This window comes from Triturus cristatus, chromosome 4_1 (assembly GCF_964204655.1).
Source record: "Triturus cristatus chromosome 4_1, aTriCri1.1, whole genome shotgun sequence".
Lineage (NCBI taxonomy): Eukaryota > Metazoa > Chordata > Amphibia > Caudata > Salamandridae > Triturus > Triturus cristatus.
This window is the reverse complement of record NC_140585.1, coordinates 1,140,072,886-1,140,099,501: the sequence shown is the minus strand read 5'-3', so window position 1 is coordinate 1,140,099,501 and position 26,616 is coordinate 1,140,072,886. Positions and strand designations below refer to the sequence as shown.

Genomic DNA, 26,616 nt, shown 5'->3' with positions numbered 1-26,616 from the left:
AGACTTTTCTACTGCTGTGGAAGTGGGCGGACCCAAGCTCTTAAAGGAGAAAGCCACAATTCATTTGGCACCAGTGGTATCTGGAGTTAAAGGGCCAGGCGCAGAACAAAGCCTGGTGGAGGATACTGTTGTGGAAAAAAGTAATTCTGAGGCTGCAACTAACTTAATTGAAACAGAGCTAAGGGGTGATAAAGATATTAACTTGGATTCAATTAATAAGAGGGATGCAAGCACACGCAAATTACCTGATGTACTTCCTGCCTCTCCCAGTGATGAGGTTTTTTTCACTGGTAATGACGAGGCGGATGATGAGGAAAGTATGAATGGAAGTCTGGGATTAATGACAGACACGGAGTCAGAGACGGAGAGTTCAGATGATGAAACAGTGAATACTGACACGGGAAGTAATGAGACTGTATCAGGGACTGACTCTGAAAACTCCTCAACTCCTATTAGTAGTGAGATAGAGCCTATTGATAAAGAATATAAGGATTCAGTTCAAAAAACATTGCAAAAAGACGTCTCTTCTAGATCAAAGACAAATCCTGAGGGCAGTATCAGATCTGTGGAAAAAATTAAAATTAAGAGCAAAAAAAGGAAGTCAAGCAAACGAAAAGGGAAATCTAGACAACAGAGATTGTCAAAGGAACACAGAGGCAATATGAAAACAGTAGTAAAAAAACTAAATTTGGATAAGATGGCAGAGAATTCTGGAATACCGGCAGATGAGTTTGTAAATGGTGAAACTCTGGACTCTGCGGACCGTGGAGCGGATGGTGGTATGTCTAATTTTGAAGTCTTATTCACAACATTAAAACAAATGCAGAGTGAGGCTCGCATTGAGAGCCAAAAAGCAAAGCGCAGGGCTAAACAGGCGAATAGGAAAATACAATCCTCCTTGCGTAAGGTCAGCAGGTTGTATGAGGAGATGGCTGAGAGAGTCTCTGAAGTAGAGACTAGAACCGGGAAATTAGAAGATGATATGGTCAAAGTGAAGGATGACAGAAAAGAACAAGATAAGACTACGGCCGACATGCTATGGAAACTCGAGGAATTTGAGAACAGACAAAGACGCAACAATGTTCGCCTGATTGGAATACAGGAAGGGAAAGAAGGAAGTGATGTTCGGGGGTATGTTGTTGACTTATTAAAGGGTGCCCTCCCAGAGTTGTCTACATGGGATCTTGACCATGAAATACAAAGGGCGCATCGTTTTCCTCTGATCCAGAAAGCAGCGCAGAGTAAGCCTCGCGCAATACTTCTATACGTGGGGAATTTTCTTCTGCGAGAAGAGATAATTAACAAAGCAAAGCCCCAAGCTAAATGCAAATACAACGGCGTAGAGTTCTTTGCACGTCCTGACTTTTGCCACACCACTGTGGAAAGAAGGTGGAGGATGAGGCAGCTCATTACCCCATTTCAAAACATAGGTTGTGAGGCTTACCTTCTGTATCCCGCTCGTTTGAAGATTGGAGTAAATGGGAACTTTAAAATTTTCTACTCTGAGATACTTGCACAAGAATATCTTAACTTTCTGCAAGACCAACGGAAAACAAGGCACAAGGAGAATGTTGAGAATAATGATCATGCAGTAGCTCTTAGGGATATTCCCCAAAAGAAACGAAGATAAATATAATATGGAAAATAGAGACTGTGTAAAGTAATTTTTGGGGACGAAAGCTACATATGAGGACTTATTTAAAATAATAGAGGAAACTGTTTGCTCAAGGTCTATGAAAAATGTATTTGATGTTTTATCGGATGGTTTTCTTGAGTTGTAGCTTTTTCTGCTTCAATAAGTAAAGATTGGTATTAATATAAGAAGAATTGGGGTAGAGGTTGAGCACGAATAGGGGTGGTATTTGTTGGACATACACTGAGCACAGTAAGATGAAGGGAAAGTTAGGGGGGTTTACGGGTTTGACATCCAGGAGGCAAAAGTCGGCCAGACATAGGTCCGTTGGACCTATTTGCCTGTAGGGGGGGTGGGACTCTGAGGGTGGGCAGTCTGGGGTGGGGTTGGGGATGGGCAGGGAAATGGACAGGGCACAAAGGTACAAGACACTTAAGAGGATTTGACAAAAGTAATTTGTATCAACTGTATGATATGGGTAGTGACACTGAAGATGTGGAAGACAATATTGAAATTAACAGGGAAGTCTATTTATGCAGTGTGCTAGGCCTAGTATTGTATATCGTTTCTAGAACATTAAATAAAAGCAAGCAGATAGGGTCTGAAGAGAACTGGCTGGGGGAAAAAAAAAAAAAAATGAAAAATGTCTATTAGATTAGTGACATGGAATGTATGCGGCCTAAATGATGTAACGAAAAGGCAGAAGATAGGAATACCGCTACGGCAAATGAACGTAGATTTTGTGTTTCTTCAGGAGACACATGTAATGAGTACCCATGAGATATATCTTAATCAGCTGGGGTTTCAATTAATAGTTGCTTCTAAACAAGGAGTTAAACAGAGAGGGGTAGCGATTCTATCGAGGGATAAAAATGTAGTAACAAGGAGAAAGTTAAGAGATAATTGGGGGAGATGGGCGATGGTTGAGGTACTATTAGGGGGGGTGTGGACAACATTAGTTGCAGCATATGGTTCTACACAGGACGATCCAGAAATTCTGCAATTTTTGGATTCTGAGTTGGCAGACTGGGCCCCTCGAGTTATTATAGGTGGAGACTTAAATATTGACGGAGCGGAGGGTCTAGGATCAGGCTCAATAAGACAGTATAAGGGGAGGAAAAAAAAGGTCTACAAGGCCCTTACTGATCTTTTAGAAAATAATACATTGCGAGATGTCTGGGGGTCAATCAGATCGAAACAACTCGGTTATACATATTATTCAGCACCGCATCAGATATGCGTTAGGCTGGATTACTTCCTGGTTTCCAATGATTTAATTAGTATAGTGGAAATTGATAGACTTCCTCGGATACTTAGTGACCACAATCCCCTAATCCTAACGATAAAGCAGAGTGGGGGAACAACAATAAGAAGGGAGTGGACATTCGAAAGGGGATTGCTTTTAGATGATGACTATATAAAACATATGTCTAAATGGATTACTGAATTCTTTGAATATAATAGAGGAACTGCTGCAGTTGGCATAGTATGGGATGCCTTTAAGGCAGGAGCACGCGGTGAAACGTGCAGTTATAGCGCCTTCAAGAGGAAAACAGAAAGACTGCGATATAAGGAGAAAGAGGGAAAAGTACTGGAGGCAGAAGAACAACTTAATAACTGTGTAATAAGGGGAGAGCCGACTGAACAATTCGTAATAGAATTACTGAAGGTGAAAAGTGAGGCAGAGGAAGAACTTGCTAATAGAGCCGCAAAGCAATATACAATCAGAAGGGAGAGATGTTACGAGTTCAGTGAGAAAATAGGGCGAGTCCTTGCTATACGAACCAGACAGATAGCGGCGGCAGGGACGATTAAGGAAATAAAGGATGAAAAGGGACAACTACATTCAGATCCAGAAGAAATTCGGGAGGTCTTTAGGAAGTTTTACCAATCTTTATATGATGAGAAAGATCCCAGTAGTATCGATAGAATAAATGAATATCTCCAGAACATTGAGGTAAAAACTATATCCCCTGAAGATGCAGAGGAATTAGAGACCGTATTGGACGAAACTGAGATTAAAGAAGCAATGACTGCTCTACCCTCGGGGAAGGCTGCTGGACCTGATCAGCTACCGATCGAGTTTTATAAAACTTTCTGGGGATGTTTAGGTAATAATTTAACTCAAATGTTTCAAGCTGCACAAAGTGGGGTATCCATTCCCAAATCCTGGAGCGGGGCAGATATAGTATTAATTTTAAAAAAAGAAAAGCCCCCGAATGAACCAGGGTCGTACCGCCCAATAACATTGATGAATAATGACACCAAAATTTATTCAAAGGCACTGGCTGCAAGATTTGCAAGAATTATAAGTAACCTGGTTAGTGATAACCAACATGGGTTTATTCCTGGTAGAGGGACAACTCACCATATTAGAAAAGTTATAACTTTATTTGATGTGGCGGAAGTAGCAGGAGACCCGATGGCAGTTATGCTTTTGGATGCGGAAAAAGCATTTGATCGGGTCTCCTGGCAGTATTTGTGGCAGACCCTAGCTAGAGTTGGGATTAGAGGAGGCTATCTGAAAGCAATTCAGACTCTATATATGGATCCAGGTGCAGCATTAAGGATAAACGGGGGTATAACTGGTCAATTTAAAATCAAGAGAGGAACTCGCCAGGGATGTCCTTTCTCTCCCTTGCTATTTGCCATCTATATGGATCCCTTAATACGGAAGATAGAATTAGCACCAGAGATCACCCCAGTCAATACAGTTCTTGGGCCATGCAAGATATTAGCCTATGCTGACGACGTTGCGGTGATAACACCTTGCCCAACGGAAGCAACTACATTTGTAGAGGCCGAGGCCTTAAGATTTGGACAAGTCTCAGGGTACTCATTGAACGCGTCTAAAACCCAGATTATTAAAAACTCTTTTACACCTTGTGAAGATAGAAGAGTAGTGCCGGCAGGGAAATACCTCGGAATTAATATTATGTCTAACTTAGATAGTTTGGTGGATAATAATATTGCCCCAGTAATCGAAAAGGCAAGAAAAGATTTGGATCGTTATGAGAACTTACATTTATCATTAGTTGGGCGAGTTAATATTATTAAAATGCTGATCTTACCCAAACTGTTGTATCTTTTTAGGGCAATCTCTCTTCTAATTGAAAATAAGTGGTTTAAAATTTGCGAAAGTATGGTAAATCGTTTTATTTGGGCTAGAGGTAAAACCCGGAGGGCATTGAGGTATATGTCCCTTCCCAGGGAGAGAGGGGGGTGGTCACTGCCGGATCTAAAGGTATATTATTGGGCTGCAGCAATACAAGGAATGGTTGGATTAATTGGGGGGGCTGAGATGGATGGATGGGATAAGACAGGCTCGCTGGCTATATATGGTTTAGCTCTGGGTACAAATGCTGAAAATATTTTTTTAAGATATACTGATGGAAGTTACTTTAAAAGAACACGTTTCAAGATAATTATGGCGGCCTACAGCATATGGAAAGGATTTTCCCAAAAAGTTGGAATAGGGAAATATAGTGTATATACTAGACTCAAAAATAATCCCTCATTACCTAGGGCTGTGTTCTCAGGAATGGTATATGAGGAATGGGAGAGTCAAGGTATAAGAATGATTGGTGATATGTGGGATGATAATGGCATCTTACAATTTATAGATTTGAAAAACAAGTATATGTTAAACACAAATCATTTCTTTAAATACCTTCAAATAAGGAGTTGTATATTAAATAAAAAAGGGGGAGCTCTAGGCTTTGGGAGGAGTATAATGATGGATCTCATACAAAAAGGTAATGACTGTACTATAAAAAGATTTTATTTAGAAATGACAAAGTTAAAAAAGGATGATCTTGACAAATGGATAATTAAATGGTCCTCAGATTTAGATATAGCTAGAGAAAGAGATACTTTCTCTGAATCACTTGAGATGGGATGTAAATTACTATGCTCAGCGTCTCTTCAGGCCCAGCACTACAAGAGCCTGTATCACCTGTATTATACGCCATGGAAAATTGCTCAATGGGGGGCTGTGTCGGGCATCTCGTGTTTTAGATGTGGCAGTATGGAGGCCAATTTGTTACATATTTTCTCTACTTGTCCACACTTAGATAAGATAAAACAAGATATCGGGAATTTTTTCCGGAATGCCTTAGACACAACAATAGAGTTGGACTCAGCAACTATTTTGTTGGGAATATCCCCCAACGGACAAATTAATTGTAAATATTTTCTGTTTGTAGCAATGTCGATTTTTAGACTGCTTGTGGCCTCAACTTGGTTAGATCCAAATCCTCCTACGTATCATCAATGGCTAGGAAAAACTTTGTCAATACAAAAATTGGAAACAGCTATTTACTCTAGGAAAGGGAGAAAGGGTAAAAAGCTGGGTATACAAATCTGGGGTCCTTTGATTCAATGGAAGGCTGGAACTGAATAAGGTATTTTGAGGAATGTTTGTATTATGGAATGTTAACATATATTATTTGTATCCGTATATATTATGATAGGATCTGTATGTAGTATGTATATTGTAATATTTCACTTTCCATTTTTCTTTTGAATATGTAGTTGAGTATGTGGCTGCCTTATGAAACTTATTGTGCCTTGTCCATGTAATGGGGGAGGGGGGGGGAAATAAAATGTGGGGAAAAAATTTATCAATAAAAATATTTAAAAAAAAAAAATAAAATACTGAGCTTGGCGCCGGCTTCAGGGACACAGTGCTCCGTTTCATTTTTTTTTACCTTTCATACTGAGCGCAGTGCCCGCATCAGGGACACCGCGCTCTGTCTCTTATCTTTTTTAACTTTAATAGTGAACGCATCGCCCGCTTAACAGACACCACTCTCTGCAATAGGTATCGCTTTTCCAAAATCAAGCAATTGATAGACCTATTGCATTGTAAATGCTTGTCTCACTTGCAAACATGATACATAGTGGTTCTGCTCTATTTGCACAGACTTTGTCACTTTTTGTGAAGTAAGCTTGCATGATGTCTGTCTATGTACATAGCAAACACAAGGAGATGATGGGCAGAGCTAAAGAACGAAGATGGATTCAACCCAGATCGGTGACTGGGGGTGAGTGTCTGAAAAGTTCCAGCGCTCCGTCCATCATCTCATTGTGTTTGCCTTGGTCACCCTAGGTTGGCAGGGTAAGCCCAGATGTGGGTTCCTTGCTCACTTTGCCACTGGATTGAAGCTAGCCTGGCTGAGGAGGGCTGTTAGCCCAAAAACGGTCACAGGATGCTTGTTTCCGGTCCAGGGAAGACATGGCTTGGCAGTTCGGGCTGGACTGTTTCCATGAGGCACAGGGTCAAGACTGATTTGCATATAGCTGTGTCTGAACTGGGGTGGTGAAGTGAGCTAAAGAACGATGATGGATTCAACCCAGATCTCTGACTGGAGGTGAGTGTCTGAAAAGCTTCAGCGCTCCGTCCATCATCTCCTTATGTTTGCTTTGTTTTCCCTAAGTTGGCAGGGTATGCCCAGATGTGGGTTCCTTGCTCACTTTGCCACTGGATTCAAGCTAGCCTGGCTGAGGAGGCCTGTTAGCCCAAAACCGGTCCCAGCATGCTTGTTTCCGGTCCAGGGAAGACATTGCGGGGCAGTTCGGGCTGGACTGTTTCCATGAGGCACAGGGTCAAGACTGATTTGCATATAGCTGTGTCGGAACTGAGGTGTCGCAATGAGCGAAAGAACAATGATGGATTCAACCCAGATCTGCGACTGGGGGTGAGTGTCTGAAAAGGTTCAGCGCTCCGTCCATCATCTCCTTGTGTTTGCTTTGTTCGCCCTAAGTTGGCAGGGTATGCCCAGACGTCGGCGTCTTGCTCACTTAGCCACTGGATTTAAGCTAGCCTGGCTGAGGAGGGCTGTTAGCCCGAAACCGGTTCCAGGATGCTTGTTTCCGGTTCAGGGAAGACATGGCTTGGCAGTTTGGGCTGGACGGTTTCCATGAGGCACAGGGTCAAGACTGAATTCCATATAGCTGTGTCCGAACTGGGGTATTGAAGTGAGCTAAAGAACAATGATTTATTCAACCCAGATCTGTGACTGGGGGTGAGTGTCTGAAAAGTTTCAGCGCTCCATCCATCATCTCCTTGTGTTTGCTTTGTTTGCTTTGCTGGCTGATACCAAACGTTATTCATAAATGCCCAACAACCTAGGTGAGAGGTAGCTAGAGTAACTGTAGTGAAAGAGCCACTCTTGTGGTTTGCCACCCTATGATGACCTTCGACTACCACCATTTTAACTGACTTTAGTGTGTTATTTTACCCTAGCCTGGATATATAAGACGGTCCTGCATATGCATGCTTCTCTTCTTTCTTGTAATCTTGCTGTCTTTCAGTGGGAGCTGTCATGGAGTAGAATAGTCTTGCCAAGAATAGAAGGTGTGGGATGTGTATTTGAAAGCATGAGAGGGAGAGAGAGGTGTGGAATGTACTTTTTGGTTTCGAAGTCCAGTGTTGTGAGCGGTGGTGCATACATGTCCATTGTGTTGTACATTGGTGAGAATTATGAGCTCTTACTATTGGCTTTGACATGGCCTCATGTCATCCTTTTTCCTGACTTTGCCTTGCTTCAGCTTTTCTACGTGCACAACAGTGCTTGCAAGTTGTTTGGGTTATGAGAATTATGAGCTCTTACTATTGGCTTTGACATGGCCTCATGTCATCTTGTTTTCTGGCTTTGCCTTGCTTCAGCTTTTCTGCGTGCACAACAGTGCTTGCAAGTTGTTTGGGTTATGAGAATTATGAGCTCTTACTATTGGCTTTGACATGGCCTAATGTCATCCTTTTCCCTGGCTTTGCCTTGCTGCAGTTTTTCTGCGTGCACAGCAGTGCTTGCAAGTTGTTTGGGTTGTTCACATTCAAGGTCTTTCTGTTTTCCTGAGCGATTGCTTTTGTTTAATGTACTCTGGAAGCCCTTGTGGGAGCTTCGTCAAGATAGAGGCTGGAAGATGTGAGAATGTACAACTCTGCCTCAGAGTCAAAATACGGGACCTTGGCCAGCCCCCGTCTTGGCCTTGACGCAGACTGGTACAGCCAGCTCGGTTTTTTCTAATGAGAAGGGGGCGAGGTTTTCTAGAAGCTTCGTCTTACGTTTAGTAATGATATTTAAACTGGGAACCTTCGAGGGCCAGGTGGAAGCTCGCCACAGAATAGACGTATTGCTGTGGAGGTGATGGAACTTGAGTACTGATTGAACTCCTTCCTGGGATGTTCAAGGGCTTCCCCAGCTTGAATTGGCAAGGACGATGCAAATTCAATCGGTGAGGTGTTCCTAACCATTTTGTATATATTTTCTACTCTTTGCTACTTGTATATACTGCATTTTATTTCAATTGTTCATTTAATTGTTCACTTGACATTTGGGAATCTGCATTTACTGATATATTTGGCCTACCGTTCTACATTAATACACTTGTGTGTGTTATTTTAAATGCACCTGGATTTGTTTTCTTGCCTCGCCTAAAGGGAGTGCTGTGTCTTTTCCTCGTCTTTAGGGAGTGCTGCTCAAGTGTATTGAATGCACCTGGATTTGTTTTCTTGCATTACCTAGAGGGAGTGCTGTGTCTTTTCCTTGTCTTTAGGGAGTGCTGCTCAAAGTGTATTATTTAAAGGTGCAGTGGTATATTTGCCTCCAAAGTGGGAGTGCAGGTTTTGGGTGTGGCTTATTGGTGAGAAGTCACATTCATTACAGTAACACCTATAAAACTCAACATGAAGTCCATCATTTCCCAGTGTTTTACAAGGAAGTTTGACAATGCTTCACAAGTGGGGAGATTATCCAGTTCAGTGTGTGGGTCATCTCTAAGCCTCCATGTTAGGACCAGAGCCCCATCTGTAACCTAGCCATGTTCAAAGAAACACCTGGTGTGAAGGATCAGGAAGTATTGTACCTATGAACTGTGTTGCAGTTTGACAATGTGTGACTCATAAATAAATAATCCATTGGACTATAAGAAGAACAAAGAGGGGGTGGATAAATTGAAAAGGTCAAGTGTGTGCTTCACATATCTACTAGATCAAAGTCCCACACCAATCCAGGAACTGCAAGGTAAGTCGTTGCATTGAATCCAACAGACATGAAGAATGTCACTGAGCTCCTGATAACAAACAACCAAAATGTCCAGCTCACATCACAGGGGTGCCTAAAAAAGGAACCACAACTTCAATCAACTTTCGAAACAAGATCTCATCCATGACTGGAGTTGTTTACATATTGATCAAACACAAATACTGTCAGGCAGTCCTGGGTGTGAAATATCATCCCCCTGGTCTGTCAACTCTGCAGTAATAATACCAATCTAGATGGCAACTCCTCTGGAAAAAGTAGAATAGGAGGACAAATATAAAGCCCCCTCCATCTACCAGCTAATTTAGTATGTTACAATGTGTTCAAATAGTTCTCCCGCTGAAAATGATTGGGCCCTCCCACAGGCTGTGATGAGGGACCCCAGAGTCTCCCATACTGCTCAGATATTCTTTTTTCTTTGGCTGTTTGGGGGCCCTCTGACGGGTTGGCCCCATCTCTGCATTGCAGGGGCAATGGATGTCTCCGTTATACTCCTGCTATCCCCAGTCCCCCTTCTAAAATTGAACACTACATGTTTTGTAGTATAATTATTTTGCTCACAGATTTAATGTCATCCAGAGATTTTTTAATGCATGGGCAAGATGTGTCTTCAGGCCCCACCACCTATAGAGACTGCTTGACTGAATGCCTGAACCATCTGTCTTGTGAGTGTCGTGCCCTACTAATCTGGAATGCTGCTTAACATAGCTTGCTATTTAGTTTAATTTATTTGCAGTATGGCGGAGACTGGGTGATGTGGGGGTCCGTTACAAACATTTTGCAGAGAAATGTTGTACTTACGTTTTTAGCCCCATGCAATTTTGAGCCAATCAGTGTTTCACTTATGAATAAAAGGAGGAAAGTATTTGATATAGTTTAATCACAATATTGAAAACTCTTATTTTACTGATTGGCATGCTGGAACATGTGTTCTGAAAATCAGATGTAAAAACATTTGAAAAACGGACCAGTGTTGTGTACCTATATGTTTTTTGTGTACACTTATCACATACTTAATTCTTCAGCACATTTAAACATTAAGAAAGTTGCTTAGGGTAAATCTTTCAATAATATATTCCAACAAGGAAAGAAAAACACATTCAGTCTCTTTGCTGTAATAGAGTATGCAGTGTAAGCCCCGACACTCTCTGCCCATATTTTTTTGGGGCTTGTGTCATTGTCTTTCGTAAAGGCTGGCTTCCGATTCATTATGAGGCTTGTTAGTCCCTCCTTGGTTCTGCCTTGTTTCCATTTGTTACCACCCATAAGGACTGGACGTTTTACTTGGCTGTTTCACGGTCTGTTTTATCTAGTGGGTGAGCACTATTTTGTTTATTGACACTAATGAGGACAATGGTGGCTGTTTTTTTGTTGTTGTATTTGCATGCTGAGCGTGGCGCCCACTTTAGGGACTCAGCACTCTGTTTCATTATTTTTTTTAACTTTAATACTGAGCTTGGCGCCGGCTTCAGGGACACAGTGCTCCGTTTCATTTTTTTTTACCTTTCATACTGAGCGCGGTGCCCGCATCAGGGACACCGCGCTCTGTCTCTTATCTTTTTTAACTTTAATAGTGAACGCATCGCCCGCTTAACAGACACCACTCTCTGCAATAGGTATCGCTTTTCCAAAATCAAGCAATTGATAGACCTATTGCATTGTAAATGCTTGTCTCACTTGCAAACATGATACATAGTGGTTCTGCTCTATTTGCACAGACTTTGTCACTTTTTGTGAAGTAAGCTTGCATGATGTCTGTCTATGTACATAGCAAACACAAGGAGATGATGGGCAGAGCTAAAGAACGAAGATGGATTCAACCCAGATCGGTGACTGGGGGTGAGTGTCTGAAAAGTTCCAGCGCTCCGTCCATCATCTCATTGTGTTTGCCTTGGTCACCCTAGGTTGGCAGGGTAAGCCCAGATGTGGGTTCCTTGCTCACTTTGCCACTGGATTGAAGCTAGCCTGGCTGAGGAGGGCTGTTAGCCCAAAAACGGTCACAGGATGCTTGTTTCCGGTCCAGGGAAGACATGACTTGGCAGTTCGGGCTGGACTGTTTCCATGAGGCACAGGGTCAAGACTGATTTGCATATAGCTGTGTCTGAACTGGGGTGGTGAAGTGAGCTAAAGAACGGTGATGGATTCAACCCAGATCTGTGACTGGAGGTGAGTGTCTGAAAAGCTTCAGCGCTCCGTCCATCATCTCCTTATGTTTGCTTTGTTTTCCCTAAGTTGGCAGGGTATGCCCAGATGTGGGTTCCTTGCTCACTTTGCCACTGGATTCAAGCTAGCCTGGCTGAGGAGGGCTGTTAGCCCAAAACCGGTCCCAGCATGCTTGTTTCCGGTCCAGGGAAGACATTGCGGGGCAGTTCGGGCTGGACTGTTTCCATGAGGCACAGGGTCAAGACTGATTTGCATATAGCTGTGTCTGAACTGAGGTGTCGCAGTGAGCTAAAGAACAATGATGGATTCAACCCAGATCTGCGACTGGGGGTGAGTGTCTGAAAAGGTTCAGCGCTCCGTCCATCATCTCCTTGTGTTTGCTTTGTTCGCCCTAAGTTGGCAGGGTATGCCCAGACGTCGGCGTCTTGCTCACTTAGCCACTGGATTTAAGCTAGCCTGGCTGAGGAGGGCTGTTAGCCCGAAACCGGTTCCAGGATGCTTGTTTCCGGTTCAGGGAAGACATGGCTTGGCAGTTTGGGCTGGACTGTTTCCATGAGGCACAGGGTCAAGACTGAAATCCATATAGCTGTGTCCGAACTGGGGTATTGAAGTGAGCTAAAGAACAATGATTTATTCAACCCAGATCTGTGACTGGGGGTGAGTGTCTGAAAAGTTTCAGCGCTCGGTCCATCATCTCCTTGTGTTTGCTTTGTCTATGTACATAACTATCTCTGTTTGTGACTATAGCTTGTAGTGCTCCAGTCCATGATGTATCCCGTTTCTGTGTGAGTGAAGTTTCCATTTGCTGCTGCCTGTTACATGTGAGGATGCTTGAACATTTGGCACATCTTCCCTGGGTGAGGAACGCTTGCAGTGCTGCTGACCAAATTGTTCTGTTATTCCTGTGAGAAGACCTAACAAACTTGATTCTTACTATGATTCACCACCTATGCATCTGAGAGAAGCTTCCGCTGTTGTGGTCTCCTCTGTGTTTGAGGGAAGCTCTTACTGTTATTGACTGTTATGTTTCGTGAGTGATGTCTGCACTACTCCTTTCTTGGCAAGTGATTTTTGCTCTGCTATTCCTTCCACTCATCCTGTGCAATTTGTGAAGAAATGTTACAAAGCTGCTGCCTTAATTTGTCTCCTTCAGAAAAGGTTAGTATCCAGTATCCCTCAGGTATACCTTTGTTATACAAAGACTGAACCTGTAAGTTTGTGTAGCATGATGTACGTCTGGGTGAGACATCAGCTAGTAACATTTATGTATCCTCTGGGATAAGTTAGGTGCCTGAAGTCTGAGTCTGTCGCATTTATTTAACATAAGGTATAACTCTGTGTTATATAAGCCTGTACGTTCTGTGTAACCTGAGTGATGATTTTGCTTTCAGATGGTTTAGCAAGTATGAGCTCCCTAACCTGAGAGCAGCCCTGATGTTAAAGGTCTGAGTGTTTGAGACATGTGTAATTTGAGAAATGCCGTCAGAAGTCCAAACTAATGTGATTGTTGTAGTCTAAGAGATATAACTGCGGCCTGAGCTAGCATGGATAAGGTCAGTATAATTCATGTATGTGAATTAATGGAAAAACGGAAACGGAGATACCATGTTGGAGAAAACTAAATTGTGGAAAAACAATTTTAAGGAAAGATAATTTTAAGGAGCTGCAAATAAATCTAAAATTAAAGTGAACATTTTAAGGAAAATTCAAAATTACATTTAAATTGGGTTGAGTTTAGGACAAGAGAGCGTTTTTTTGTTTCTGGGATGGATAATCTTCAAGGGTGATGAGGGATTTTTTAGGGGTTAAGAATGAATGAAGTTCAGGCACAGAAAGGGGCTTTTTTTTGGGTTCACAGAGGAGTTAAGTTTGGGAGAGCAGAGGGGTTTTTAGGGTTCAGTGATGAGTGGAGTTTAGGAGTGTGAGGTGTTTTTAGGGTTAAGCGATGGGTGAATTGTAGGGGTGTTGAGGGGTTTATGAGTTCAGTGATGGGTAAATGATAGGAGTGGTGAAGTTCTTTTAGCATTCAAGATTGGGCATAGTTTAGTATGGTGAAGGGTTTTAAGGTTTCTGGGATGGGCAGAGTAGAGATGTATAAAGGGGTTTTAGGGTTCAGGGATAAGTAGAGTTTAGGAATGTGAGGGGTTTTTAGGGGCCATGGATGGGTGATCTTTCAGTGTGGTGAGGGGTTTTAAGTGGCCAGGGATGTATGGGGTTTAGGCGTAGAAAGGGGTTTTTAAGGTTCAGGAATGGGTGTAGTTTAGGGGTATTGAGGGGTGTTACTGTTCCAGGATGGGTGGAGTGAAGGGGCAGTAAGGACTTTTAGGGATCAGGGATAGGTGTAGTTGAGGGGCCGGGGATGGGTGTAGTTTAGGTGTAGTAAGGGATTTCAGGTTTCTGGGATGGTGAAGTTTAGGGGTAAAAAGCGCTCTTATGTTATGTTGATGAAGTTTGTGGAGCTTAGAACGAATGCTCCCAAAACGTTGGTGCATGAAAAAGAAGATGGGGTTAGAAGAGGGAGTTAAAAAAGCCAAGTCTTGAGCAGTTTTTTTAAACTGAAAAAGTCAGAGCAGGACTGAAAAGTGGTAGGGACAAAATAGGAGAAATGTTTCCCACCATATCTAGTCTTAGGCATAGGGTGTCGGCATAGCAAGAGTTACCCTCTGGACCTAAAGTTACGAGTGAGCAGGTATGGCTTCAGTTTCTTTTGAAAGTAGAGAGGAAACTTGCCTAATAGAGTTTTGTGAACCAAGCAAAGGATATTAAACAAAGAACGTTTTTCAACGGATTTCAAAGTAGGCTCGGAAGGGGTGCAAGGAGGAAGTTTACAGACCAGGAGGGCAGCCGTGATCTGTACCACCTGTTGCTTGGACAGAAGTGTCTTATTCGCCACAGCCAGGAGGGTGTTGCCATAGTCTAGGCATCTTACAAAAAGTGTCTGAGTAAGGGTTTTCTTGGTTTGCAGCAGCACCCAATGGAATGCCTTCCTGAGCATGATCCTAAAGCAGGCACCGTAGGTGGAGCTTGCCTGCTCCCTCAGGGAGAGATTCTCATCTATCAGGATTAGTTATGGTTCATGAATGGGTGTAGTTTATGTGTGGTGAGGGATTTTTGGAGGGCAGAAATATATGGTATTTAAGGGTTCAGTGGGGTAAGTGATGAATGGCGTCTAGGGCTGATGAGGGATCAACGAATAAAAAGCATGCAAAGTAATTGTTTGACAAAGTAAGAAATATTGTCTCCTGAATTGATGGACTGAGAATAATATCTCAGACAAAACAGATTCTGAAAGAAAGATTGGCAACCATTGTATTTATTTATACCATAAAAAGTAAGTATCCAAAAGCAGATTTCAAACAAAAAGACATTCTATGTATTGGTTTCTATAAAATTATCAATTCCATTCAGTCGGAAAATGTAAATTAAAAAGTTTAGGTGAAATGATTTCTCAGTTATGGTATTCCATGAAATAGTTTTTCTATGAAATCACATACAACCCCATATAATATGTGCAACAGAATTGTTGTACGGCCTCTGAGATTGTACAATCTGTAAAACCCGAAAGATTGCCACTTGCTACCTGGGTGCTGAAAATATATATAACTTTGGGGATAGCCTTCCTGTGTGAAGCATGAGTCTGTATAAAGACCTATGTCAGTGGAGACATTGTGTTTCTGTTACAAATTAGGATGTGTATGATTTGTTGTATGTGAACAAAGCCCAGGTTCCTAAATTTAAAATCTGTGACACCTGTGCTGAATCCAGCAAGAGACACAATAAAAAGGTATAGAATATTTTGTTATTTAAGAAACGTTACTACAAATTCGTAAAACAAATGACATTTGAAAAACACTGCATTAGATTTCTTGGTTTTAATTTCACAGATGCTTAAGTAACGTTCCTAGGTTTGATAAACCTTTGTTTCAGTTCTTGTAAGTTCATGACTTTTTCAGATTGGAGACCTTCTCGCTTAAAAGGGAATTGAAATAGAAAACTGCATCTTGGAGATTTGAAAATTGCAGCCCTTATTAAATATAAATTGTCTTAATAGGGGCCCCCAAAATATGTTTTTGCCTAGGGCCTTAATTATTCTTATGATAGCCCTACATGTGAACTGGCCTAAGAGGGCTTCAATGAGCAAATCTGTTTCAAATCAGGCCCCCCCAAATATGTATTTGCCCATATATCACAAAATTCTTAAGATGTCCATGATATAACAAAATGATCACTTGGGTCAGTGGAAGACAGGACAGGGCACTGAGGGGATGCAGTAACCACTGCAAAACCAAAGATTTTCCAGTTATATGCTTTATCCAAGCAAGAGCAAGATCTTAATATAATAACCCATACTAAATGTATCCATCACCCACGAAGTGGAGGCATCCATTTCAACAGGAAAGCAATTGTCTGCAACTCAAAGAACACAAAATGCCATGACTCCAATGTTTTATCTTATTTTAATAGTGACATTTGTATTTTGTTTAGTCCTACACATTATCAGCCCTTGGTTTTACCATATTTTTGGTACACACTCCAAGAGCAAAGTATACATTTCCAAATGGTGTTCTTAGGGTCAGGCAGGAAGGAGATTATATATATATATACTGGATAAGTAACACACAATTGACTAAATTTGCTATTGATCTCTATTTGCTTTAAATTCCAAACCTCACAAATTTTGCTGTTATTCTCTATTCCTATAAGTTCCTACTGCCTCTAATTTGTTTCTATATAGGTCGCCATCCTCAAACTCAATCATAAAATTGACAATGTATGTTCTTTTCTTTTTTTGGGTGGAGGTGAAAATGTGCATAATGTTAATGATTCATATGTGTTCATTGTGTGTGATACATAGTTTTGACCATGCCATGTTCAATGTTTAAATAACAGATGATGGACGGAATGCTGAATTAATCAAACATTCACCCCCAGTCACAGATCTGCGTAAAATCTAATGTTTGTTTGCACGCCACATCATCCCAGTTTAGACCCAGCCATATAAAAATCAGTGTTGATCCTGTTCCTCATGGGAACAGTCCAGCCTGAACTGCAAGGCCAGGTCTTTCCTGGACCAGAAAAAAGCATCCTGGGACCGGTTTCGGGGTCCCCTCATCAACCAGGCTAGCTTGAATCTGGTGGCGTAGCGAGCACTGGACCCATGTCTGGAAATACCCTTCCCACAAAAGAATTATGGATTTAACTCAGATCTCTTGACTGGGGATGAATGTATGATTTATTCAGCATTCTGTCCATCATTTGTTTGCATAGTACTTTGCACCCTAAGTGGATGGGTATGCCCAGACGTGGGTCCCTTACTCACTGTGCAACTGGATTCAAGCTAGCCTGGCTGATGGGGGGTAATACCCCGATACTGGTCCCAGGATGCTTGTTTCCGGTCCAGGAAATACCTGGCTTGACAGTTTGGGCTGGACTGTTTCCATGGGGAACAGGGTCAAGACTGATTTGCGCATGGCTGGGTCTAAACTGGAGTGGCATGATTAGCAAAAGAACTATGGATTTAACCCAGATCTCTTAATTGGTGGTCAATGTATGATTTATTCAACATTCCGTCCATCATTTGTTTGAGTAGCAATGTTCAATGGTTTAGGCATTGAATACTACTCTGTATAATGAAAGGCCTTCATTACATTCAAAAAGGGATGATGTTGCTAAAATACAGTCTGGTAACAAATAATGAAGCCATGGAATGCCTTGAACAAGTCCCAAAACTGGACACTTTGCAAGCAATTTCGACTCCAAACTAACCGACACAGTTGTCTGGAAGTTTAAAGTTAATTTGTGTTCCCTATTAATTTAGAAACAATGAATCTATAGCTTCAGCAAAGAATCAAATGTGGCTTTTTGGTCCCTGGCAATGAGAGAAAAAGGTCACTTTTACTTGGGAATATTAGTGTTTCACTTTTTTCAAACAAATTCTCTTGCAGCCCATCTTGACCCAAGGACTTTCCCATTTTAGGTTCCTTAAACTACCTTTCATTTCTGGAGTTCAGAGAATGTAGTGATAACCAGAAAGTGAGAGTCTACTTTGTATCAAGCAAAAGCTTAAAATGATAACTGACTTATTGGAATTTTTTTAGGTTACCGGGGCACAACATTTTATCATTTATTTGGTAATACATAAATTACGCTCTTGAATATTTTTAAGGGTTTGCACAGAATCATTATACATTTGAGGTGCATCCATTTGTATGGAACAAAGCATGCAATGCATTGGCTCAAACAAAATTCTTAGCTAGAAATGCACAAAGGTGCTGAAAGAAAGATTGGCAGACTATCAACACTGCACATAATAAACATATTTTTATCAAAACAGTTCTCCTAAAACTGTAGCTCCTGATTTAAAGTATTATCCTTGAGGTGGGTTTGCACACAAATAAACCTTGCACTGAGAAACTAGGATTTATCATAAATTAACCTGGCAGATTGTTTTGCCATACAATTTGATGTTTCAAACCCAGGGGACTTACCCACAGACACCCAAGCGCTCAATGATAATTAAAGATTTACCCAAATGTTAAACCTGTTTTAGAACCCACCCTACAAGTATACATTTACAAGCCATGCAGGAAAATGTTGAACTTACTTCTTTTAATCCCGAAGCTTCTTAGCGAGAAGCCTGAAATGGCTTTGTTTAGTTGAGTGATCGAAGGCATCATTGTGGCAGAGCTCTTCAGATAGCAAAAGAACCTAATGAAAAACAGATTATTAATCAATCAATCAGAATTTAAATATTTAAATCTGCCCTATCATGTTCTACAGCCATCATGTGCGGTTTTTCACAGTTTAACAAGCAAAATCATCTGAAAAGACTCAGTTGCTGCTCCTTTGATGAATGTAGACAACCCGCAGAAGAACCTGCAGAGCATTTAAAAGGGAAGTAGACATTGACAAAGCCTCCTCTGGATGTTCTTGAGTATAAAACCTCCACTCTACTCCTACAGTAAATTGTGACTGCTCTGACTGGATCCTCCTGTTGCTTTCTCTTCCTCTGAGGTGTGTCTGTCTCCGATCCCAGCTCCTCTCTCACCTTTCAGTGTAGTATAGAGTTTGAGAGGTCAGGTTTTCAGCACCTTTTGAAGTCTGAAAACCTAGCAGTGACTGTCTTGTGGTCCAAAGTCTTCTTTTGCTCCTACTTCAGTCATTGGGAATGTTTCAGTCACCAAGGACAGCAAAAGTAGCTCTTATGTACCTGTTCTTTTGTAGTTGCCAGAGTGATCATGTTTTTAACATGCTAATTATGGCCCATGCACTGATGGCCCCATAAAAGACCCAGAATAGACTGCAAGCCCATGGCCACTGCACAAGCAAATATTGGACGCTTAGCCGCTTGCCTTCAAACCCATTATGAATATGGCCTACATGGGCAGTTCACAGCCGCAGGAATGGAGAGAAATAAGAATTTTAACAATTCAGTTTGTTAATGCATATCTGAAGTTGATGCTTCAACAATTCAACTGCAAGGCGTGCAGCAGCTTGCCTTCAAACCCATTATGAATATGGCCTACCCAGGGCACACGTGTAGCACAAGACACAAAACCCGCAGAGGCAAGAGAGGCAGACAAAGAGGAATACAAAAAGAAATTACCGTCCGGCAACGAGCGGAACAAGTAGAAGAGACAAGAATGAATGTATAAGTGGTTAACCTCTCCTCTAAAGATCTTACTCATGACATGATTTCTTTATTGAGCAAAGGTTTAAGTTTCAATCCACGTGAATCAGGTGACATCTGCAAACTAAAGGTAGACCTTTTCAAATTTATTAGAAGTCTCAAGTTAAAAAAATTATTTGCATATAACTCTGTTGAGAATAAAAAAGTTTCAAGCATTCCCTGTGGTGATGTGTTTGGTGTTCCAACCATTCAAGACATACAGGCTACTAAACTTTTACTTTCCATAACTGACATAGAAGAATCACCCTACACTATGGCACAATTATTGGAAGAACTCAATATAGACACCGACACCACTATATCTAGTGGTCTTAAGAACAAATCGAAATGGATTCCTACCCTCCCAAGTGGCAATGTCATTGATACTTTTCACAAACGTGTGTTGGAAGATTTAAACATCTATGAATCCAAAAGAACTTGAACAAGATTCAAATATCAAGATAACCTCAATCTGGGTGAACGACTGGCACTTAGAACACTGGCTAGCGATCATGACATCCTTATCAGAGAAGCAGACAAGGGGGGTAACGTTGTGATCATGAACCGTACTGATTACAACAATGAGATCATGTCCCAACTCAACGACAACACATGCTATGAACTTATGACTCACAACCCGATGGGGCCCTTGTCTATTCTGATCAATAAACATCTCTCAGAGTGGCATACCCAGGGCCTTCTTGATGATGATGAGTTCACTTACATGAAGGTATTCAGACCCACTTTCCCCTGTCTATACACGTTACCTAAGATCCACAAACATCATCCTTTTCCCCCTGGCAGACCCATTGTATCAGGGATTGGTGGCCCCACAGAGAAACTTGCTGAATACGTGGACCTTCTTTTGGGTCCTTCGGTTTGGAATTTAGCCTCATACATTCAGGACACTAAACACATTCTCAGCATACTCTCAGATGTACAATGGCAACCTCATATGATTCTAGTCACCTTGGATGTGGTTTCTCTGTATACCAGTATCCAACCCGAACTAGGTCTTCAAGCAGTAACGAGACTACTCAATAAAAGACCGGAAACACATTGGCTACACAATGAAATGCTGACTACCATGATGCACCTCATTTTGTATAATAACTTCTTTATCTTTGACAACAAATGGTATAAACAGATCAGAGGCATGGCAATGGGGTCTACATTTTCACCCTCATTTGCTAATCTTTTCATGGGTTGTCTAGAGAACGATTGTATCTGGGGCACCAGTGGTGCACCATGGATAGACTATTATTTTTTGGGGTCGCTACATTGATGATTGTCTTTTATTTTGGTCAGGTACCCAAGCAGAATTGGAACTGTTTAGTGCTTACCTTAATACAAATAACTTTGGTATGCAATTCACCATGGAACATAGTCGCACTAACATGACTTTTTTGGACTTAGAATTGTATATAAAAGATGAAAAACGTAATAGTTGACTTTTTCGCAAGAGTACTGCTTGCAACTCCATATTGCATGCAGACAGTCACCATCCTACACACCAAATCAATGCAATCTCCTATGGTGAGTTTATAAGGGCCAGGAGAAATTGCAGTGAGGAAGCTGAATTTAAAAATTGCATCAGAGACATGAAACAGAGGTTCGAAAGGAGGAGTTACTCATCACGGACTCTCAAACGATCTGAAAATAGAATCTCTCAAGTGAAACGAGACGATACCTTATTACCCAAGAACAAAATACCCAATGAGAACCAGAAGGTTTGCATGATTTCAGACTTTAATGATCTTAGCCATATCCTTAGGAGAAGTCTCAATAAACATTGGGGTATCTTACAGAGTAACACTTCCCTAACGAGTATTATAACTAACCGCCCCCAAATTACTTTCAGACGGGGTAATACACTACGCACCAGATTGAGTCCCACTGTACCAAAATCTGCCAGCACACAATCATGGTTAACCCCACACACCACTGGCTTCCACAAATGTGGTTGCTGTGGTATTTGTAAATGGGCCAAACACAAAACTAAAATTTTCCATGGCTACAACAACCGCACCTATCAGATCCAACATTAATTGTACCACCAGATTTGTTATCTACATCATTGAGTGTACTTGTGGTAAACAATACATTGGCAGCACTATTAGGGCACTGAAAGACAGAATTGGTGAACATGTTAGGGCACTACACCAACAGGATGTGAGATATCCGGTAGCTATCCATGCAGCCACGTGCCCTACACAGGCTTCACGCAAAGTCTTCCAATTTTTTGGAATAGAAACTTTTGATCCCAGTCCACGTGGTGGCAACAGGGAACTACGACTAAGAAGGACTGAGGCTACTTGGATCATGTGTCTCCAGACAGTGGAACATGGACCTAATTTTGATTCTGAGATGCAATATTTCCTAGGATAAGGTTGTGTTAGATACCTACTTTATACAGACGCTTGTCCTCTTTGTGCTTGTTTGTTTAACAGTATTAGATGATTGTACATGGGACATTAATTCTTTATTTTTATTTCTTTTTACTGACAGTATACATTTTTTTATTTACATAATTAATAATGTGTTTAATTTTCAATTTGATAAAATGACTGTCAACATCATATTGATGATATTCTTCACCACATTACTTCTTATGTATGATATTATTTTTGGCGTCTTACATATACCCAGTTTTGGGTGCATAAGATTGGATTCACAACATTATGATCTTAAGTATATGCAACCTATTTTTAGCTTTCATAAAACTTGGTTTAGGCATCAATGCTATTTAATGATTGTTTTGCTCTTCTTATCTCAATAACTGTCCTCTATTAGCTTAAGGTTGGTATTGTTTACTGGTTCTATACCAATGTGTTGTTACCAAACTCTGCGAAAGAAATTGCCGACTTTGCACTATTTTTTTGTATATGGCCCTCATCATTTCAATAATACTCTGTCACTCTACTACTTCTTTACTGCACATCACGTGTCATTTCTTCTGGTTGTTTCCACCCTTTTCCTCAGTTTACTTTCCTTCCGTTTTTATTCCTGTTTTCCTGCCGCGGTTTTGTTTCAAATGTCACCTTGGTTTTATTACTTTTGCCCTTCCAAGTGATTCTTACTCCCAATCCACTCCTTTTGGCAATACTCTTTCTATTCCTTATAGATGACTCTGTCATACAGGAAGCTACTTGCTTTCTTCCTTCTTCCATTTTTCGTATCCCTTTTGGATACGCGCTCTAGTCGTTGCCGGTCCAGTGACTACTTAATCACTTCCGGGTTTTCTGACATTCAGTCACACACGCAATTGGATTTTTGCCGCCAGGACACGCCATCGTTTCTTATCCATAGTAAGTACCATTATGCCATACTTTCCTAGCACTTCCCCCAGCCTCTTGAACTTACATTACGGTCCTATACCGGGACGTTTTACTTTGGCTACTTTCCCTGACAGGGGTCCCTTTTGTTTTGTTTCCTCCCATAGATAATTTTGGGGAACACACACCCGTGTTCGTCCTACTTGTCATCAATGCTCTGAATCTAATTTTTACCGCATTTCGGTTGGAATCCATTTATATGTAATTTTAGTAAGTGACACACTTCTTTACACTCTATGCGTTGGATCTGTGTATTTATTGGATGTTCTTTTAGCACCTTGGTCTTCACACTGCGTTTCTTACACTCTTTTTAGGTACTACTTGTGAACCACTTCTCGTCTTACTTGCGGCATAATTACTTAGGAACCTCTATTTTAGGTGAGCTTTGGCGTTGTGTTCACTATCTTTGTGAGTTTTTACCTTTTGTCGTATATACCTGTCTCAGGCGACTTATTGATAGATACCCCCCCTCTTTCACTTTCCATCTTAGATTCGCTTTGCTGCCCCATTATGCTTCCATTGCTACCCTGTACCCAGCCGGGTTGGAATTATCACCGGTCTTGGGGTAAGAACATTGTTTAGCCTCTTTTCATTATTTTGTACTTGGGGCCTTCTTGCAGGTCTTTTCTAGTTACTTACTTCAGAACTTTTCGTGTGTGTTTTTTTAAAAATTCTCTCTAGAATACATTTCGCTCAAGCAACTATACACAGGTACCTTGATTTTAGTTTTTACACATTTCCTCGATTCCTTGCCCCCCACTTTTTTGCTCTCCTTTTCTTTTCGCTCTTTTTACTCCCCCTTTTTTTCACCTTGTTCTGCCTTTCTCCATCTTCACTCGACGTCAGCGTTTTACAGTATATGTCACTGATTCTTCCATTTTGTCTTCACTGTTTCACTTGTATTACACCACTTCTCATTCGTGTTTCACTTGCCATGATGTCCTGATATCTTTCTCACCCAGCGGTTATACTCTGTCTAACTTGTATAGTCACTAGATGAATGTATCCAGGATACCACATTATGATGTATTGTCAACCTTGCACACCTGCATCAGGGTTGTTTGTTTGGGTTTCTATTAATGTTGGGTTTCCATGAATGTTGGGGTGACCCTCTTTTGACAATAGAGATGATAAACGCTCATCACCAACAGTCACCCCGTGCTATATGCTTATACAATTTGTTTGTATCATTCCCAGCCCTGAAGAGTCGTGGGATTACTTTTCCCTGACGAAACACGTGTCGGCTGGTTGCGTTTCTCTTAAAGAATAAAGAATTTCCAGTGTTACCGAAGCACTCTGAACGTATCATTTGTGTATAACGTCACATCTATGCATTTTATTTTGTATGTGTGCACAGGACCAGGTTGTATGAATATGGCCTACATGGGCAGTTCACAGCTGCAGGAATGGAGAGAAATAAGAATTTTAACAATACAGTTTGTTAATGCATATCTGAAGTTGATGCTTCAACAATTCAACTACAAGGCGTGCACCATCTTCCCTTGCATAGCTTCAGTGTTTCTACAAGTTCATGCAGGTTGTCTCTGATCCATGTCATTCTGAGTGTGATAACACATTACTCCACTGGGAGTAGTTCTATCGGTGACAGTTGAGAATCAACATTGTGTTATAGACAAGCTAAGTTAACATCTGTGTTCCTGGTGGAGTGTCTGAGAAGCTGTCTTGTATATCTGGTGAATTTGTAAAGAAACATTCTTGCAAGTCTAAAGAGTCTATTTGCAGCCGCAGCCTGTGCTACCCACAAAAGAGCTCAGCTTGGGTTCCAGACAGAGCCAGATCGACCATGTATCCCATTGAGTATCCTAAAGGGAGCTGGAGGCTTAGCAGGTTGGCTTTTGAAGGCCATAGCCATGGCCACTGCATGCACTTGTGTGACTTTCTCCAGCTCCCAGAGGTGAAATGAAGTAGACACAGGGGCAGTGAGAGTGTGAGTGAGTGTGTGAGAGAGATAGAGAGAGAAAGAGATAGAGAGAAAGGCCTTGAATCTAGAGGAGACTTTTGATTGACTACAAGCAAAATTAGTTCAAGTATGTTCTTAAAAGAGTAGGTAACATACTTTTGCATTTTGATTGCTTTGGTACATTTTCCATCACCAAACAAATCCCACAAATAATATATATGGGGACAAACATCAAGCTCAGGCAAACCTCAAAAATAATGCACAGGCAGATAGATAGCTAAATAGATCATGTTTTACTTTCTGTTGTCAGCAGTCCAGTCTGCTGTGAGAAATGTGAAGTACTGGCAGCGAGGATGGTTGCTGCAGATAAGCTGGCAGTACTCAGCATCAGGAGCCAGAACCTGGTCAAAGTCGTTGCCAGGAAAATCAACATTGGGAATGAGATATTCAGTACATGTGGCACCACCTAAATAGAGAGAGAAGGAGAAGAAGAGAAGAATGCATTTTAATCAAACACTACCTTCCATTTCACCAATATAACTGTCAACCTTCCACTCTGCTGCTTCTGTAAGTGGCAATTGGTTGGAAGTGGACAGCATGACATGCCCTTACCCCACAGACCTGTAGCGTCAGGCTTGAGATTTCGACTCACTAAAAAGGACCCTTGACTGACTCCAGTGAGTGCTAGTTGAGGAGGCAGGAAACCACAATCAGAAACAAATCTGTCCATGCTGCAGCCAGCCCCAAAAACATCTAAACTAAAATCCGGATATACTTTGACAATACACAAACCAACTAAAGCTGCGAGATGAACATCAACTCCCACTAATTAAAATTAATTTAAAACAGAATTTATTTTGACTAATTTCGCAGTTTAATTGAAATGAAAATTAAGGCGAATGGGCAAGGTGGTAGAAATGTTTGTGGGCTGTGGCCTGTCTTTTTATAAATAAACGAAATAACATCTCTGATGTGGTCTGGCTCCACCTAAGCCTTGTGTGACTGAATGCAAGTAGAAGACATGAGAGATAGCAGAGGGGGACATGAGGAAAGATAGGTTGAGACAAGCGGGCAGGCAAAGAGACATGTCGGAGGTGGAAGGAGACATGAGAGAAGGCAGAGGAAAATTGAGGGCAGGCAGAGGGAAATATGGGAGATATGAAGGAAGCTGTGAGGAGAGGTGAGGGCAGGCACAGGAAGACATGAGGGAAGGATATATGAATGCAGGCAGAGGTAGGCAAGAAGAAAGGCATTAGGAGACATGAGGGTAGGAAGAAGGAGGCATGAGCCACAGCAGAGGCAGGCATTTGAGACAGCTGGCGGTGGCATAGGATTGAGACAAGAGAGCAAGCAGTGAAGAGATGCCCAACACTCACTTCTTCTTTCAGGAATTGGGTAGATCTGTAGACTTTGGAACTGTCCCTTCCACCTCCCCTCTCACCACTCTTGACCTGGGGGCGAGCTGAAGGTTGAGGCAGACTGCGCTTCTCAGTAACACCATGACCGGTGCTCTCGATGGAACTTTTTGACAATGCCCCATGGGCGGATACCATAACTGTCTGTACTTACTGCGGTGCCCGAGCAACCTTGGCCGATGTCCAGTGGAGCTGTCCTATGCAGCTATAGAGGAGTTTGGCTCTGGTTCACCCCTTGGCCGTCACCTACCCAGCCGGACATCGGACATTGCTTTCCTCCTCTCCTCGTTGTGTTTCTTTTCCCTCCCCCAGCTCCTCCCTCCGTGAATATTTGACTGCCTCCCCTTTTCCAGCCTGACTTTTCTGTGTCCCCTGTAGTACTTTCCCCCTTGCCGTTTTTTTCTGTTATGGTATGCTTTAGTAACTCATGTAACA

At 41.7% G+C, this 26,616-nt stretch overlaps 1 protein-coding gene across 3 annotated transcripts in view; it reads right to left on the bottom strand.

Moving 5' to 3' along the window:
• The window catches only part of LOC146856190 (coagulation factor XI-like), a 211,615-nt gene that overhangs the window by 45,619 nt on the left and 139,380 nt on the right, over nt 1-26,616 (bottom strand). For all 3 annotated transcript variants that reach the window (XM_085654241.1, XM_085654243.1, XM_085654242.1), the window contains 2 exons: nt 25,064-25,232; nt 18,446-18,549 (listed from right to left, as the gene is read on the bottom strand). In XM_085654241.1, the coding sequence (XP_085510367.1) occupies nt 18,446-18,549; nt 25,064-25,232 (273 nt within the window). The remainder of the gene's footprint in view (nt 1-18,445; nt 18,550-25,063; nt 25,233-26,616) is intronic.